The sequence below is a fragment of the Saimiri boliviensis genome, chromosome 14 (genome assembly GCF_048565385.1).
Source record: "Saimiri boliviensis isolate mSaiBol1 chromosome 14, mSaiBol1.pri, whole genome shotgun sequence".
In the NCBI taxonomy this organism is placed as follows: Eukaryota; Metazoa; Chordata; class Mammalia; order Primates; family Cebidae; genus Saimiri; species Saimiri boliviensis.
Genome location: NC_133462.1, coordinates 83,663,667 through 83,682,960, shown reverse-complemented (window position 1 = coordinate 83,682,960; position 19,294 = coordinate 83,663,667). Strand labels below are relative to the sequence as shown.

General features: G+C 43.5%; 1 protein-coding gene across 2 annotated transcripts; it reads right to left on the bottom strand.

Annotated features, from left to right (window-relative positions):
- Positions 1-4,200: 4,200 nt before the first annotated feature.
- Positions 4,201-19,032, bottom strand: GGPS1 (geranylgeranyl diphosphate synthase 1). Of its 2 annotated transcripts, XM_010345892.3 has the most exons (5): positions 18,814-19,032; positions 18,435-18,550; positions 11,590-11,682; positions 5,530-5,600; positions 4,201-5,296 (listed from the first exon to the last, which is right to left on the bottom strand). In XM_010345892.3, exons 3-5 carry the CDS (start codon positions 11,657-11,659, stop codon positions 4,535-4,537), a joined length of 903 nt encoding a protein of 300 aa, XP_010344194.1. In that variant the 5' UTR covers positions 11,660-11,682; positions 18,435-18,550; positions 18,814-19,032; the 3' UTR covers positions 4,201-4,534. The 2 variants fall into 2 exon arrangements, with proteins under 2 accessions (XP_010344194.1, XP_003935410.1); XM_003935361.4 differs by lacking the exon at positions 18,435-18,550.
- Positions 19,033-19,294: the final 262 nt, after the last annotated feature.

Here is a 19,294-nt window from a genome sequence, read left to right as displayed (position 1 = left end):
TAAAATAAATTACATATATATATATATATATATATATATATATATATATACACACACACATATGCTAGGTATGGTGGTGTGAGCCTGTAGTCCCAGCTACTGAGGTGGCTGAAGAGAGAGGATCACTTGAGCTTGGAAGGTCGAGGCTGCAGTGAGCTGTATTCATGCCACTGCACTGCAGCCTGGTCGACAAACTGAGACCCTGTCTCAAAATAAAATGAAAATAAATAAGTTGATTGACCATACTAAGGGTTGATAAGGGTATGGAGGAACTGGAGCACTCATATTGTTTGGCTCTCTCTTGCTGCTGGGAATGTAACATGACACAAACATTCTGGAAAACAGCTTGGCTTGCTTTCTTTCTTTTTTTTTTTTTTTTTTTTTTTGAGACGGAGTCTCTCTCTGTTGCCCAGGCTGGAGTGCAATGGCGCAGTCTCCGCTCACTACGACCTCCACCTCTTGGGTTCAAATGATTCTCCGGCCTCAGCCTCTAGAGTAGCTGGGACTACAGGTACGTGCCACGGCACCGGCTAATTTTTAGCAAAGACGGGGTTTCACTACTTCGCTTTTAAATTAGGCACATCTCTTGAGGCACTCACCTCGCAGGCTGCAGCCCCCCACTCCTTGCAGTCCCGTTCATCCTCCCGCTCACTTCCTTGGCGTGCTGTCCTCCTAGCGCTGTGCCTCCTCCATGGGATCCTCCCGCTTCTTGGCCCGCAGGACACCTTTCGGTGGCGTCAAATACAAGTCGCTGCACCTGCGCATTCAAAGCCAGGCTCAGGTGTTCCTTGAACCCGCCTGGGGCGGAGGCAGCGCGTGCTCAGACCGTGTCAGGGGCTGGCCAAAGCAGCCTGAGACCACCCAGCCCCAGCTAGCGGGGAGGGCACAGCTGCAGCTTCTAAAAGCCCCATACGACTACGCACCATGGCTCACACCTGTAATCCCAGCACTTTGAGAGGTCAAGGCAGGCAGATTACCAGAGGACAGGAGCTCAAGAACAGCCTAGCCAACATGGTAAAACCTGGTCTTATGCCGGGCGCGGTGGCTCAAGCCTGTAATCCCAGCACTTTGGGAGGCCGAGGCGGGTGGATCACGAGGTCAAGAGATCGAGACCATTCTGGTCAACATGGTGAAATCCCGTCTCTACTAAAAATACAAAAAAATTTAGCTGGGCATGGTGGTGCATGCCTGTAATCCCAGCTACTCAGGAGGCTGAGGCAGGCGAATTGCCTGAACCCAGGAGGCGGAGGTTGTGGTGAGCCGAGATCGCGCCATTGCACTCCAGCCTGGGCAACAAGAGCGAAACTCCGTCTCAAAAAAAAATAAAAATTAAAATAAAATAAAATAAAAATTAAATAAGTAAATAAATAAATAAATCCAGACAGATCAAACAGGAGCTGGTTAAGGAATATGAGACTCCCTAGAACCTAGTGCTCCCAGCTTGCAGCCCTCATCCCCTTCTTAAGGTGGTAGTGGTGCCCAGCCATGCCAGTCAGTAGGCCAAGTGAGCAGGTATGTTGTCAAACTATTAATGAGGGATCTACCCCTATGATAGAATCACTCCCGCTAGGCTCTACCTCCAACACTGGGGATTACATTTCAACATGAGATTTGGAGGGAACAAATACCCAAACCCTATCACCCTTCATTTTTGCATCTAAAGTCTGGAACCTGTGGCTTCCTCCACCTTATCTCAGCCCTCCTGAAAATCTTCTGAACTCTCACCTGTTTGCTGTAACTTCCTTGATCACAAACACAACCCAAACCTCTTCTGCATTCTTTTTTATTTTTGTTTTGGAGACCGAGTCTCACTCTTGCCCAGGCTGGAGTGCAGTTGTGTAATCTTGGCTCACTGCAACTTCCACCTTCCAGGTTCAAGCGATTCTCCTGCCTCAGCCTCCTTAGTAGCTGGGATTACAGGCCTGTGCCAGCACGTCTAATTTTTGTATTTTTAGTAGAGATGGGTTTTCGGTGTGTTGGCCAGGCTGGTTTCGAATTCCTGAGCTCAAAGCGATCGGCTGGCGTTGGTCTCCCAAAGTGCTGGGACTGCAGGCGTGAGCCATCACACCCAGCCTTCTGCATTTTATTGTTTCACCTTTTTGTATTGTTCATTAGATCTACAGAGTGTTCTGCAGGCAGTTAAGCTATAAAATGGTGAGGAAATAACTCCGATCTCCATATATCTTTCTTTGGCATGACTGAAGTCAGAGTTGGAGTGGGGTTAGACTGGACTTGTCCCCATCAATTTCAGCATATTTTCATCCAATGTACAGGAAGCTGCTCCTACCTTTTCATACTCTTTCTTACCACTGCTGGAATGAAACAAAACAAAAACAAATCTATACACCCTTGAGACAGACTTTAAGGTGGCCCCATGACCCCTGCCTCCTGGTATTTAGCCCCTGTATAATCCCCTTTCCTTGAGTTTGACTTGGTCTGTGACTTGCTTCTAACCAATGGACCATGATAAAAATGATGAGATGTCATTTCTATAATTACAGTTTTCTAACACTGTCTTGCTAGCTGCCTGGTACTACAGCCTGCCTCTCTCTCTGTGTGTGTCTCTGTCTCTTCCTTTCTTCCTGGCTTCAAAGAAGCAATCTACTATGAATCCTAGAAGAGCCTCTGAGGAGAACCTAGCCCTGGCTGGCACCTGGATTGCAGCCTGTGACTCTGAAGCAGAGAACCCAGTTCTGTTTCACTTTTTAATTAATTATTTATTTATTTAGTTAGTTTTTGAGACGGAGTCTCACTCTGTTGCACGGGCTGGAGTGCAATGGCATGATTTCAGGTCACTGCAACCTCTGCTTCCTGGGTTCCAGAGATTCACTTGCCTCAGCCTACCTAGTAGCTGGGATTACAGGCATCCGCCATCATGCCCAGCTAATATTTGTATTTTTTATAGAGACAGAATTTCACCATGTTGGCCATGCTGGTGTTGAACTCCTGACTTCAGGTGATCTACCTGCCTTGGCCTCCAAAGTGCTGGGATTGCAGGCATGAGCCACTGAACCCAGCCATAGCCGGCCTCTTTTTCTTTTTTTTTAGATGGGAGTTTTGCTCTTGTTGCCTAGGCTGAAGTGCAATGTCGTGATCTTGGTTCACTGCAACCTCTGCCACCTGGATTCAAGCAATTATTCTGCCTCAGCCTCCTAAGTAGTTGGGACTACAGAAGCCCACCACCACACCCAGCTAATTTTTGTATTTTAGTAGAGACGGGGTTTCACCATATTGGTCAGGGTGGTCTCAAACTCCTGACCTTGTGATCCACCCACCTAAGCCTCCCAAAGTGCTGGGAGAACCAATCAAGCAAAATGTTTTTTTTGTTGTTGTTGTTAATGTTTTTCTTTCTCAATGCTGCTCCTTCTGTAGCAAAATATGTTTCTAAGGGAAACATAAACTTTTATTTTGGGATATCAACTATTCATATATTGAAATCAGTATCTTTTTGTGTGTGTGTCCTGCCTCTTGGGCCACAGATAACTTCAGTGGCTGGGGTCTAGAAATTTTACAACATGGGTAACAGGGTCAGGGTTAAGGCACTAAAAAGCTAAGTAGTGCTTGATAGTATGCTTTTGGTTACTTTTCAGTCAGGCACTCTCAGGCTAACATTTTCTTTCATTTAATCAGGGAGATTAAAGATACCTACTCCTTTTCCATTCTAGCACCTGTTATCTTCAAGGAGGGTAGTGATGTGGGTGGGAAGGAAAAGGGCATTTTCTGTACTTGAGGTAAGAAAACAACCTTTTAAGATTGTCACTATCAGTGACGGGGAAATATATTAAGGTTCAAAGCCTCCCTTCTAAAATACCCCATACACTCTTTTTCTACTTCCCAGTTGGACAGGCAGTCCTGTACTCAGATATTAACCAGTTTGGGGCACACAAATGTTGTATTACAAGGGAGAAAAAAAGAATTAAAACTAGCATGTGAATTTCATCAAGCAAACACACCTTGGTTAAAAAGCAAAATCTGTGGAGTGGAGAGGAAGGAAAAGAGGAAAATGTAAGAAAAAGGACAGGAGTGCTGTTTATCATTATCAGCCTTTTCACAGAAAACTTCAGTAAGGGGGTTTTCAGGGAGGACAGTGAGATATTCTTAGCAGCAGTGTTTAGCAAAAAAAGAAGTTTGACGTCTCTGGACCAGCTAGCTAAAAGAAACTGGCTTGGAACTGCCCAGATACTACAGTTAGAAAGTGTATAGATAAAAATTCCTGGAAGCGAGTCTTTTTTATTGACAGAGTAAACACAACATTGATGGTAGTAGGGCAGAGTTGGTGATTTGTCCTCCCACTGTAATTATGATGTTCAAATGAGACCTACATAACTGTGGCTTGATTCTTCCGACTTTTGATTATCGGTATAGAGGTTTTCTAAATTGAAGCAGAATGACTTGCATCACCCCTACTCACCTATTGACTCAGTTTTTGGGGAGTTAACAGCTTGGACCAAAATTTTTAAAAGGTGATAGGCTACAAGACAAAAAAATGATTAACTAAAATAAGCTATGAGGCCCAATCCAGAATGGCTTAACATTATTCATTTTCTTCTCTGAACATCTTACTTAAGTGCTTGATTAGGGCTACTAGCTCAGGGTTCCCACCACGTGCATCAATCTGTTTATAGGCTTTAGATTCAAGCTCTTTAAGAGTATTACGAGTGTATTCAAAAGAGCCTACATCCTCAAGATAATGTACACAGTACTTTTTAATATCTATGTTTTCTGTTCTCTGGCGCAAGATATTCTGCACCTGGGTGCTTTCGGGCCTCGACCAAATAGCATGAATAGTAGGAAATGAAAACTTTCCCTCTGTTAGATCTTCACAAAAACTTTTGTTTTCACTATATTCTTTGGAGTGTAGATTAGCATAATCATCCCTAATTTGGAAAAAGAGCCCAAGTGTATTAAGTAGTGGTTTTAAATCTTCTTTGTAATCAGAGAACAACTGCATGAGACCTACTGCTAATCCAAACAGTCCACCTGTTTTCTGCAGCACCATAGCTTTATATTCTTCTTCAGTGGGACAAGTATAATTATCCCTCCAGTAAATATCTAGGCCTTGTCCCTGATGGAGTTCCAAAAGTTGGCAGGTAAAAAGCTTCACTGCATCTGGGTGATCAAGGGTTAAGACTTTCTCCAAGCCGAGGAAATATACATAATTGGCAGAATTGATGACAGATGGGATTCCGTAGATGCTGTGGGCCACTGGAAAGCCACGTCGGAGTTTTGAGTTATCTTCAATATCATCGATGAGTAAACTGGCATTATGCAACATTTCTGTCACTTCAATAATAATCTAAAAAGAATTGAAAATTTCACTTATTTGAACTATTCAAAACTTACATTATCAGTTTAATTAATAGATTATGAAAGTCTCAGGTCTGTTAATTTTCACAACTAATAAATATTTAGCAACCTCAATACAAAATAATACCTTGCATGATCACTAAATTCAATCAAGAACTCGGAGTATTTTTATGTGACAGCTATTAATTTCTTGGAGGTAATGAGATTAGAGTTGCCTAATACCTGTAGTTTGTCCTCTGGAACTTTCAGCCAATGATTAAATGCCTGTGAAAGTTTGGTTCTCACTTGTTTACCTGCAATTTAAAAATAAAATGTGACAATAAGTATTTTAACTACAAAAAACACATTCAAAAACTGCCTTTAAATTGATCAGACTTGCTAAATCCAGCCCCATCAATCCATTACCTACTGCACAGCTTCCTTTGCATTGCTCAACACTCAATTCTCAACCACTCTGAAAACTGTATCATAAAGTGCTCAACTTTGTACAATTAGGGCAGGCACAGGAGATTCTTTTTTTTTTTTTTGAGACGGAGTTTCACTCTTGTTACCCAGGCTGGAGTGCAATGGCGCTATCTTGGCTCACCACAACCTCCACCTCCTGGGTTCAGGCAATTCTCCTGCCTCAGCCTCCTGAGTAGCTGGGATTATAGGCACGCGTCACCATGCCCAGCTAATTTTTTGTATTTTTAGTAGAGACGGGGTTTCACCATGTTGACCAGGATGGTCTCGATCTCTTGACCTCGTGATCCACCCGCCTCGGCCTCCCAAACTGCTGGGATTACAGGCTTGAGCCACTGTGCCCAGCCTGAATAAACAATTTTAAAGTAGGATAGGCTTTTAGAATTATGATCTAATTTATTCTTTTTTTTTTTTTTTTTTTTTTTTGAGACGGAGTTTTGCTCGTTACCCAGGCTGGAGTGCAATGGCACGATCTCGGCTCACCGCAACCTCCGCCTCCTGGGTTCAGGCAATTCTCCTGCCTCAGCCTCCTGAGTAGCTGGTATTACAGGCACGCGCCACCAAGCCCAGCTAGTTTTTTTGTATTTTTAGTAGAGACGGGGTTTCACCATGTTGACCAGGATGGTCTTGATCTCTCGACCTCGTGATCCACCTGCCTCGGCCTCCCAAAGTGCTGGGATTACAGGCTTGAGCCATCGTGCCCGGCCTACTATTCTTTTTCTTAAAAGGAAGCTAGTTTGCTTATTTGAGACAGAATCTTATTTATGACATAGTCTTGAGACAGTCTTATTTATTTATTTATTTACGACAGAGTCTTCTTTATTTATTTGAGACAGAGTCTTACTCTGTTGCCCAGGCTGGAGTGCAGTGGCATGACAGTGGCTCACTCCGCCTCCTGGGTTCATCCTCCAGAGTAGTTGGGATTATAGACACACACCACCATGCCCGGCTAATTTTTTTTTTTCTTTTTTTTTTCAAAGATGGGGTTTCACCATGATGGCCAGGCTGGTCTTGAACTCATAACCTCAGGTCATCCATCCACCTTGGCCTCCCAAAGTGCTAGGATTACAGGTGTGAGCCACTGCGCCTGGCATATCCGGCTAATTTTTTTGTATTTTTCGTAGAGATGGGGGTTTTGCCATGTTGGCCAGACTGGTCTTGAACTCCTGATCTCAGGTGATCCACTCACCTTGGCCTCCCAAAGTGTAGGGATTACGGGTGTGAGCCAATGCACCTGGCCCATTATTTTTGACACAGGGTCTCGCTCTGTCACCCATGCTGGGGTGCAGTGGCACAATCACAGCTCACTGCAGCCTTGATGTCCTAGGCTAAAGCCTCCCGAAGTAGCTGGGACTGCAAGCTACCATGCCTGGCTAATTTCATTTTTATTTATTTTTTTGTAGAGGCAGGGTTTCACCATCTTGCCCAGGCTTGTCTCACAATCCTGGGTTCAAAAGCAATCTGCCCCACTTGGCCTCCCAAAGTGATGGGGTGTGAGCCACTGCACCTGGCCTATTATCACTTAAACACATTTTTTGAAGATGAAAAACAGAGCCTCAATGTGGAGTCTCATTTTACTTCTTAATGTCATATGGAAAACAGTACTGCCGGGCGCGGTGGCTCAAGCCTGTAATCCCAGCACTTTGGGAGGCCGAGGTGGGTGGATCACGAGGGCAAGAGATCGAGACCATCCTGGTCAACAAGGTGAAACCCCGTCTCTACTAAAAATACAAAATATTAGCTGGGCATGGTGGTGCGTGCCTGTAATCCCAGCTACTCAGGAGGCTGAGACAAGAGAATTGCCTGAACCCAGGAGGCGGAGGTTGCGGTGAGCCGAGATCGCGCCATTGCACTCCAGCCTGGGTAACAAGAGCGAAACTCCATCTCAAAAAAAAAAAAAAAAAAAAAAAAAAATCCAAGGCTGGGCGCGGTGGCTCAAGCTTGTAATCCCAGCACTTTGGGAGGCTGAGGCGGGTGGATCACGAGGTCGAGAGATCGAGACCATCCTGGTCAACACGGTGAAACCCCGTCTCTACTAAAAATACAAAAAATGAGCTGGGCATGGTGGCACGTGACTGTAATCCCAGCTACTCAGGAGGCTGAGGCAGGAGAATTGCCTGAACCCAGGAGGCGGAGGTTGCGGTGAGCCGAGATTGCGCCATTGCACTCCAGCCTGGGTAACAAGAGCGAAACTCCGTCTCAAAAAAAAAAAAAAAAAAAAAAAAAAAGAAAACAGTACATACATGGCTTAATTGTGAGGTACTACCGTTTTAATATTCCCCATCCCCCGAAGACATCCTAGGTGTTTAAGCCTGGTAGTTTTAATTTCCCAATTTTTGTTTGTTTGTTTTTTGAGACGGAGTTTCGCTCGTTACCCAGGCTGGAGGGCAATGGTGCGATCTCGGCTCACTGCAACCTCCGCCTCCTGGGTTCAGGCAATTCTCCTGCCTCAGCCTCCTGAGTAGCTGGGATTACAGGCACGCGCCACTACGCCCAACTAATTTTCTGTATTTTTAGTAGAGACGGGGTTTCACCATGTTGACCAGGATGGTCTCGATCTCTTGACTTTGTGATCCACCCGCCTTGGCCTCCCAAGTGCTGGGATTACAGGTGTGAGCCACCGCGCCCGGCCTTGTTTGTTTCTTTGAAACAGGGTCTCCCTCTGTCACCCAGATTGGAATGCAATGGTGTGATCTTGGCTTATTGCAGCCTCAATCTCCCAGGTTCAGGTGATCATCCCACTTCAGTTCCTCCGGGTAGTTGGGACTACAGGCTCGTGTCACCATGCCTGGCTAATTTTTTGCATTTTTAGTAGAGACAGGGTTTTGCCATGTTGCCCAGGCTGGTCTCGAACCCCTGAGGTTAAGCCATCTGCCCACCTTGGTCTCCCAAAGTGCTGGGATTATAGGCATGAGCCATCTGGCCTGCCTAAGTTTCCAAATAATTTCTAACACTGAGGCTAATCACAGAGATCTCTCAAAATTAAAAGATTACTGCTTCCTCTTTAAATATTACTGTCTCTCTTTTTGGATCCCTTCTTCCATTGCCAACTTCATCTCTCCCTAATCCCACCCTTCACCTCATCTAGGGCCCTACACTAGGGCAAATAAACAAACATAATCATAAGATGACAGCAAGAGTAAAGAATCTAAAAGTAAAAATCATTTTCTTTACTCATTCCAGAAAATCCTTTTCTCCATTTCTGTCTTTCCTTCATTCTTTTGACGCATTGACATTAGCAGGCGAGTATCTATTAGGGTCTGCCAAAATAAAAATGACACAGGAGCTAGCATTCTTTTGGTTTTTATCCTTGCCAGGCTCATGAAGAACAGAAATGCAAACATTACCATAGAAGTGTGGTCATAAAGAAAGGTGTGTACTTTAGCACAGAAATTAAAACATGTCTATTGAGATTCAATTGAGAGCATCATTAGAGTTTAGACACACTATGGGCTAAATAGGTTTTTATGCTTGTCAAATAATTTACCAACATTTATATTATTTCTTCTTTTTTTTTTTTTCTGAGATGGAGTTTCGCTCTTGTTACCCAGGCTGAAGTATAATGGTGTGATCTCGGCTCACCGCAACCTCCGCTTCCTGGGTTCAGGCAATTCTCCTGCCTCAGCCTCCTGAGTAGCTGGGATTACAGGCACGCGCCACCATGCCCAGCTAATTTTTTGTATTTTTAGTAGAGACGGGGTTTCACCATGTTTACCAGGATGGTCTCGATCTCTTGACCTGTGATCCACCCGCCTCGGCCTCCCAAAGTGCTCAGATTACAGGCTTGAGCCACCACGCCTAGCTATTTCTTCTTTTTAAAAAAATGTTTAAAATTGGCCGGGCGCGGTGGCTCAAGCCTGTAATCCCAGCACTTTGGGAGGCCGAGGCGGGTGGATCACGAGGTCAAGAGATTGAGACCAGCCTGGCCAACCTGTTGAAACCCCGTCTCTATTAAAAATACAAAAAAATTAGCTGGGCATGGTGGCGCATGCCTGTAGTCCCAGCTACTCAGGAGGCTGAGGCAGGAGAATTGCCTGAACCCGGGAGGCAGAGGTTGCGGTGAGCCGAGATTGTGCCACTGTGCTCCAGCTTGGCGCCTGGGGACAGAGTGAGACTCTGTCTCAAAAAAACAAAACAAAACAAAACAAAAAACAAACAAACAAACAAAAAAAACCCAGTATTTAAAATTGAGAGGGGGACTTGTTATGTTGCCCAAGGTGGTCTCAAACTTTTGGTCTCAAGCAATCTTGCCTTGGCCTCTCAAAGTGCTAGGAATATAGGTGTGGACCACCACACCAGGACTATATTATTTCTATGAGAAATAATATCGTAAGTTATTGGTTTATAAATTATTATTATTTTATTTTATTTTATTTTATTTTATTTTTTTTTTTTGAGATGGAGTTTCGCTCTTGTTAACCCAGGCTGGAGTGCAATGGCACGATCTCGGCTCACCGCAACCTCCGCCTCCTGGGTTCAGGCAATTCTCCTGCCTCAGCCTCCTGAGTAGCTGGGATTACAGGCACACACCACCATGCCCAGCTAATTTTTTGTATTTTTAGTAGAGACGGGGTTTCACCATGTTGACCAGGCTGGTCTCGATCTCTTGACCTCGTGATCCACCCGCCTCAGCCTCCCAAAGTGCTGGGATTACAGGCTTGAGCCACCGCGCCCGGCTTATAAATTATTTTTTATTACAAGAACCCCTGTGTATATTTATGAGTTTTTGCTTATTTCCATACAAGTTTTTAAAAAAGCAAAATTAAAAAAAAACACACACACATATACACATGAGGTAGAAAGCCACGCCCAGGTGAGACACCTTTATACAGGAATAAAGTGGGCTATGTGGCTGGGTGTGGTGGCTCATGCCTGCAATCCCAGCCCTTTGGGAGGCAGAGGCGGGCAGACCACAAAGTAGGAATTTAAGACCAGCCTGGCCAAAATCATGAAACCCCGTCTCTACTGAAAATACAAAAATTAGCCAGGCATGGTGGTGGGCACCTGTAGTCCCAGCTACTTGGGAGGCTGAGGCAGGAGAATCACTTGAACCCAGGAGGCGGAGGTTGTGGTGAGCCAAGACCGTGGCACTGCACTCTAGCCTGGGTGACAAAGCAAGACTCTGTTGCAAAAAAAAAAAAAAAAAATTGGTAGGCTATGCTTCCAAATACTGTGATTTTAGCCACATTATTATTTGGCTCTCAAAGGAACTAGTAGTATAAGAAATATGGTGTATGTGAGAGATACTGGAAAACAGACACAGAAGGTAAACGAACATAGATGGTAAATAAAGTGTTCTATTGTTAAACAAAATTGCATAACTTCTTCTACTATCTAAACAGTGGGGGATTTGAATGCGTAATATCCATAAAGAATAAAACCTCCAAGGAGATACCAAAATGTTTTAAGTATTTTTATTTTTTAAGGTATGTTAAATAATTGGATATTTTCAAAAGGATCCCTTCAAAAATTACCTTTCTTTTTAAGAGACGGGGTCTCACTATGCTGCCCGAGCTGGAGTGCAGTGGCTATTCACAGGTGTGATCACTGTGCACTACAGCCTTAAACTCCTGGGCTCAAGCCATCCTCCTGCCTCAGTCTCCTGAGTAGATGTGGCAACAGGTGTACATCACTGCACCTGGCAAAAATTACCTTTTAATAATGAAAAATTATAAAGTTCTACAGATCATTTTTCTCATATGTATCATCTTAAGTAGAAAATTTCAACACCTAGCAAGTGTAACCTTTTCCATTTGCTAACATTTGAATGACCACTATTGTATGAAAATGACCCTATATTGACTACAACTGAAGTATTACCTGGTAATTGAAGTAAGTATTTATAGGGTTCTAGAAGAATTCTTTGGACTGTTTCTTGAGTCTTCTCCATTGGATTTAAACTTCAAAGCTAATCTGTCAAAAAGGAGAAACATAAAGATCACATGAAACTAATCATCTTTGAGTGTCAAACTGCAAAGGAATTTGTATTTCAAGGTGTTTGTGAAAAGACAGACATCCAGTTTGGTTTAAAAAGAATATTCTAAGGCCAGGCGCGGTGACTCAAGCCTGTAATCCCAGCACTTTGGGAGGCCGAGGCGGGTGGATCATGAGGTCAAGAGATCGAGACCATCCTGGTCAACATGGTGAAACCCCGTCTCTACTAAAAATACAAAAAAAAGCCGGGCGTGGTGGCTCAAGCCCGTAATCCCAGCACTTTGGGAGGCCGAGGCGGGTGGATCACGAGGTCGAGAGATCGAGACCATCCTGGTCAACATGGTGAAACCCTGTCTCTACTAAAAATACAAAAAATTAGCTGGGCATGGTGGCACGTGCCTGTAATCCCAGCTACTCAGGAGGCTGAGGCAAGAGAATTGCTTGAACTCAGGAGGTGGAGGTTGTGGTGAGCCGAGATCGTGCCATTGCACTCCAGCCTGGGTAACAAGAGCGAAACTCCGTCTCAAAAAATTAAAAAGAATATTCTATTGCCAGGCGTGGTGGCTCATGCCTGTAATCTCAGCACTTTGGGAGGGCGAGGTGCGTGAATTGCAAGGTCAGGAGTTCGAGACCACCCTGGCCAGCATGGTGAAACCCTGTCTCTACTAAAAATACAAAAATTAGACAGGCATGTTGGTGTGCGCCTATAGTCCCAGCTACTCAGGAGGCTGAGGGAGGAGAATTGCTGAAACCCAGGAGGCAGAGGTTGCAGTAAGCCAAGATTGTGTCACTGCACTCCCTGCTGGGCGACAAAGCAAGACTGAAAAAAACAAACAAAAAACACAAAAAAGAAGATTCTACATGTATGAAGCCTTTGAAACATGTTAAGTGAAAGAAGCCTACATACTGCATGATTCCATTTATATGAAATGGTCAGAATAGGCCATCCACAGAGACACAAAGTAGATTAGTGGCTAGGAATAGGGAGTAATTGCTAAGGAGTACAGGGTTTCTTTTGGGGGGGGCAGGATCAAAATGTTACAAAATTAAAATTGTGGTGATGGCTGCACAACCCTGTGAATGTATTAAAAACTGCTGAAATGTACATTTTAAATGGGTGGCATGTAAATTGTATCTCAATTAGAAAATTCTTCATTCAAGTGATTACATTGGTCAAAGTGTTCTCTCGGTTTTTATGTTGTTTTCTGAGTCACCTAACTTATATTAAGCCTTCTCTATTTTAATCAACCATAAAAGGTTTACTTTGGGCCGGGCGCGGTGGCTCAAGCCTGTAATCCCAGCACTTTGGGAGGCCGAGGCGGGTGGATCACGAGGTCGAGAGATCAAGACCATCCTGGTCAACACGGTGAAACCCCGTCTCTACTCAAAATACAAAAAATTAGCTGGGCATGGTGGCACGTGCCTGTAATCCCAGCTACTCAGGAGGCTGAGGCAGGAGAATTGCCTGAACCCAGGAGGCGGAGGTTGCGGTGAGCCGAGATCGTGCCATTGCACTCCAGCCTGGGTAACAAGAGCGAAACTCCGTCTCAAAAAAAAAAAAAAAAAAAAAAAGGTTTACTTTGTTGATGGCAAATGTCAAAACAAATCCAAAGAATTGGAAAGATACCTCTACATTCAACTGATTACACTAATTAGTAAACATATCCTTTTTCAAACAAGAATTAAGATGGGTATGTTTTATGTATTTAAAACTTAAAGGGATTCTCTCCTTTTCCCTAGTAGTTTCTCTACAATAAATCCATTTCAGAGATTCTGATTTAATATATGCATTAACTCAAATGCAATTATATTTATTAAACATATTCGCCTTTATATTGAAATCTGCCTTATATCAATATTTCCTAGAATATCACTCATGGTCTTCCTAGGATATCCCTGTACTGTTGAATCTCTACTTTGTTTCTTTGTAAATATCTATTTCTATTTTTACTTGTCCTTATATTAGGAATCTTTTTCTAATTGCTCTAGCATCTTTGGCACATTTTGGTAAGTTTATTACTTTTGTCCTCTTTCTTTTGCTTTTTGGGACTATTACTTAGTCTCTAGGATCATGAGCCCGCTTCTAACCAACTTTTGGCTTCACTACAGATACAACAAAAAGGCTAAATGTAGTATGGCATCAAATGGCAGTTCGTGGTTACAGCTGGTCAATGACTTGCATATCATTGAATTTTGGAATTGGAAGGCACTTTAGAAAGTTACCACTTTAGAAAGTATGCTAGAAGATAAAGCATAAGAATATATTTGCTTGAGTGAGGGCCACTTTTTTTTTTTTTTTTTTTTGAGACGGAGTTTTTGCTCTTGTTACCCAGGCTGGAGTGCAATGGCACGATCTCGGCTCACCGCAACCGCTGCCTCCTGGGTTTAGGCAATTCTCCTGCCTCAGCCTCCTGAGTAGCTGGGATTATAGGCACGTGCCACCATGCCCTAATTTTTTGTATTTTTAGTAGAGACGGGGTTTCACCATGTTGACCAGGATAGTCTCGATCTCTTGACCTTGTGATCCACTCGCCTTGGCCTCCCAAACTGCTGGGATTACAGTCTTGAGCCACCGCGCCTGTCCGAGGGCCACTTTTTTGAATGAAGAAAATACAGGTGGGTTCATGTACTTTGTGTTATTCTGATTACTCAAAGGTCCTTTTTTCTGACTCACTAAGTCTGGGCCAGAGACTTAGAAATCTTCAATTTTAATATGCATCTTGAATGATTCTGATACAGCTGCTTGAGAATGTTAGGGGAACTGGAAGTAGGCTGCTTACATGGTAACAGACTACAATACAACCAAGGGGGTGTGGGCTACTACTAACAGTGAGGATGTGTTCTTTCTTTTCTTTTATTTTTTTCGTTTTTTTTTTGAGATAGAGTCTTGCTCTGTTGCCGAGGCTGGAGTGCAGTGGTGCGATCTAGGCTCACTGCAACCTCTGCCTCCAGGGTTTAAACAATTTTCCTGCCTCAGCCTCCTGGGTTCAAGCAATTCTCCTGCAAGCCTCCTGACTAGCTGGGATGACAGATGCTTGCCACTATGCCCAGCTAATTTTTGTATTTTAGTAGAGACAGGGATTCACCAGTGTTCTTCGATTTCTAAATTTGCCCTAGTACTTCATAATGTTAAGTAATAAAACTCATCTGTTATCGCCCAGTCACTTGATACTATGGTCTCATTGCTGACATTCTCAGGGGTAAGGCAATTCTAGTACTGTAACTTCTTGCTGGCATTAAATTAAAAAATGTAAAATATAGTTAGCAGAATCTGACTTTTTTGGATTTATATTATAAGTCAATTCACAAAAGACTTCTGCACATATTTCAATAAACAAACACGCTGATTCATACACATGCAGCCAAGCAAATCTGAAGATCCTGAGTAACTACCGACAACGTGCCACAAAAGTAAAACTTCCAACATCTTGCACTTGTGTGTTTATTACAGCACTATTCATAATAGCAAAGATATGGAATCAACCTAAGTGTCCATCAGCAGGTGACTGAATAAAGAAAATGTGGTATATATACAATGAATTGTTAGCCAATAAAAAAATGAAATCATGTCATTTGCAGCAAAATGGATGGATAGCCCTTACCTTAATAACAAGTCAGACATAGAAAGACAAATAGAACATCTTCTCACTTATAAATGGGAGCTAAATAATATGTATACATGACACAGAGTCTGGAATGATGGACAATGGAAATCCCAAAGGGTAAGAAGGTGGGAGGGAGGTGGATGATGAGAGATTATTTAATGGGTACAATGTTCGACATATGGGTGATGGATACCCTGAAAGTCCTGACTTCACTACTATGTAATCTATGCATGTGATAAAACTATACTTGCACCCCCTAAATTTATACAAATAAAAATAAACAAATAAAACCCCCCAAACCAAAATCTAATTATTAGTGCTAGCATTCCACTTTTCCAACACAATTATGAGTGTAGAAGTGCTGAGACTACCTAATCTCGTGACAATCAGGAATTTAATGTTCCTGTTTTGTAGCGGTCAATGAATACAAGGGTAAAATGGTTTGAACCACATCATCTCTGTCATGTAGTTGTTTTTCTGCTGTGGAATGAGATGTGTAATGGCAACAGGAGAAAAGAATAAAACTCCTACATTATGTATGCATTGTTAGGCAGTTAGTAGGCACATAATGGATGGCCGAAATAATAACACACACATAAAACTATCAACTGTACAAGCACTTTGATGCTTCCCCATAGTGTAAACTATCTTATGGGTCACAGGAACCTTCTGAGAATATGATGAAAGCTATTAATCTTCTAAAAATAAAAAAAAAAAAAAAAAGCCCGCGTATGTGCTAATACGCTCCAACAAGAATGTATGCACAGCGAAGACTTACATATAACTTCTTAGGGATCATGTAGTCCCTGAATCCTTATATGCACCTCAGATTAAGATCCTCAGCTATGGAATATCTTTACCCTTCAATGCCAAGCAGGCAAATATTCATGTTTCTGTTATAATAAGTTAAGACATAAATTTCACTAGCTTAACGCTTTATTGAAGGCAGATTACAAATGAAAATTAAAGCACGAAACTGGTGTATAGTTGAGGTTACTCTTCAGGATGGAAAAGCATATTGTTTGTAGTCTGTTCTTGATTATCTATATGAAACAATCATAGAAAATCAGCACTCCACCGAAAGAAATCATTTTAACAACATGAATTCAAAGAGAAACATTCTATAAGAAAAATTTCTATACCCACCTTGACTAGCAATTAATACCAAACACATCACAAGAAAAAAAAGGCTCATAATCAAATAAGCAAAATAATCAAAATACTTATACGATTTGATCTCTAACATGGTACCTTATTATCAGGGATTAAAGAAAGAAGAAGCAAAGCAAGAAGAATAATGGCTTGGGTAAAAGATTACCGAACACCATTAAAGGTAGAATTTAAAAAACATCTCATATACTTCTCTATTTAAATATGAGTACCTATCTTTTCTCAACTAGGTTGGGAGCAACAATCATATTTGTATCTTTTCTCACAGCCTCCACAACACATTTGACTTAACCTAAAAATCAATGAGATCCACTTTCAGAATTCCCTTTTTTGTCGGGATCTTTAACAGGTGTACCTGTTGCATAGAAATCAGAGGTAATCTTTGTTTCAATTCTTAGAGCTTTGTGGTTATTTTTCAACTTAAAACACTAATTGTGCTTTTTTTTTCTTTTTGAGATGGAGGTTCGCTTGTTACCCAGGCTGGAGTGCAATGGCACGATCTCGGCTCACCGCAACCTCTGCCTCCTGGGTTCAGGCAATTCTCCTGCCTCAGCCTCCTGAGTAGCTGGGATTACAGGCACGCGCCACCATGCCCAGCTGATTTTTTTGTATTTTTAGTAGAGACGGGGTTTCACCATGTTGACCAGGATGGTCTCGATCTCTTGACCTCGTTATCCCGCCTCGGCCTCCCAAAGTGCTGGGATTACAGGCTTGAGCCACCTCGCCCGGCCAATTACGCTTTTTTTTTTTTTTTTTTAAAGTATTTTTCCTTTGCTCACTTAGAGATGCTTAAGAATACTCACTTAACAAGTCAATTTCCTTTCCCAGAGGATGTTTACATTCAAGTATTTTCGGTGGTATGAAAACATAACCTCAATTTTTCTAGGTATCAACAATCGATTTGCCTTGTGTCTTCTTAAGAATCTGAGGGATTCTACTCACTATAGCATATACTCTTACCCGCCTTTCTTTTTCTTTTAAGTCAAAGGATTTCCCAATTTATCACAGCTGGAATTTTCAGCTATCATGTACTAAACTTGAATGTAGAGGCAACAGTATGTGTTACATGAACTCTTATTAATGTTTCCTTGTGGAGTGAATAAACTACAGAATACCTCAGTGAGAGTCTGAAACTTCTCACTTTCAAAATTAAAAAGCTGCCAGAAATTTGTTCAAAGAATGAATCCATAAAGATTAATACAAACACTTCATTCTTTCCACCCTGTGAACTACTACTGCAACAGCCTCCTCCTCCGACTCCCTGCGTTTGCCTCTTTAACTCTTTCTTTCCGCTTCCTCTACTCTTCAGCCAGGAATGACACTGCAATCTGAGTCACCTCTCCCTTCTGACTGAGATTCCTTGGAAGACATCCCATTGCTATTAGGACAAAACCGAAACTCCTTTGCAAAGCCTGTAAGCTTTCACACTCCCCCTGACCCCACCTCTCCAGGATCAGTTCTTCACACTGGAAAAGCCCACTTCGGCCAAAAGGCTTTCCGACAAATCAGTCTTATTGTCTGGAATGTCTTTTCCTTTTCTCTTTCCTTAGTTAACTCTTGCTAGCCCTTCAGCTCTCAGGTCGATCCTCACTTGCTCAAGAAAGCCTTCCCATCCTTCGCTAAATAAGCCAAATTCCCTAGTTCACATTCTCCTATCACCGCGGAACTCGACTCTGGGGCACTGTCACTGCGGTAATTTCACTGTTTTGTTCAGCGTCTGTCCGTCTGGCCAGGCCCAAGTCTGCGAAGGCAGAGGCGACCCCAGTGTTCGCACAGGGTCGGCGCTCAACATCCGTGAAGAAACGAAAGCGCCTTCTAACGCATTAGACGACGAAACGAAGGCACACAACCTTGCGTATAAAAAGTGAACCACCCATACAAACGGTTTTTCTTTGTAAAGAGAAGGGCCTGACTTGAGAATGGCTAAACAGAGGCATACAAATGTGAAGCGCGTACTGAATTCTTCCACTCAAACTCTGGGAGCGAGCGATGGGTCTGAAAGCAGCTGCTTGATGGAAGCAGTGAATGTGAACCACTCCGAGGCTGATTTTCCACAGCGGCTGGGCGGAGAGCTGCAAACATTTACAGTGCTCGCACAGAGCCCGCAGCGGGGAGAAACGCTGAGGCTTCTGCTTCCTCCTCGCTCAGATGCCCCCTTCCGCCCCGCTTGGCCACCCCTTCCTCCTCCCCGCCTCAAGCGAGGGGATGGAAAATTCATACACAATCCGGTTCAGCATCCGGGTCCTCACCCTCCTTTCTTTCTTTCCTCTCCGCCCCGCCTCCCCCGCCCTCCTTCCCATCCGGGTTCCCCCCGGCCGCCGCCACTGCCGCTCACGGTTCAACGATGATATCACGACTTTGACGCCGCCGGTCCGGGAGTAGCAGCCCCCTGCATCAACTTCCTACTTTATAGTGTGAACATAGGCTCTTCCTGTTGCCTACATGAATCCCTCCCACTACTTCACCACAGAACTCTCCACCCTCCTCAGCCGCCAGCGACACCGCATTACTCGGTGCAAGAAAATGCGCCATCCCGGTCACACTGCGCAGGCGTCGTTGCCGCCTCCCCACTGCTCTGTTGCCCCGCCCCTTTCACCTCCCCACTCCGGTCCCACGCAGGCGCGGGGCATTGCGGGCCTTGCAGTTCTCGCGGACGAGGATTTGCGCGTTGGCCCAAGAGACTGGACTCCATTTCCCAGGAAGCTTTGAGGCGTAACTTTCTGTTTCCATAGAACTGGTGGGAAAATGGCGTCGTTGTTTGTATCCAGGGACCAATAGGAACAGTGTATAGGTGGGTTCTAAAGAACTTTAACCAA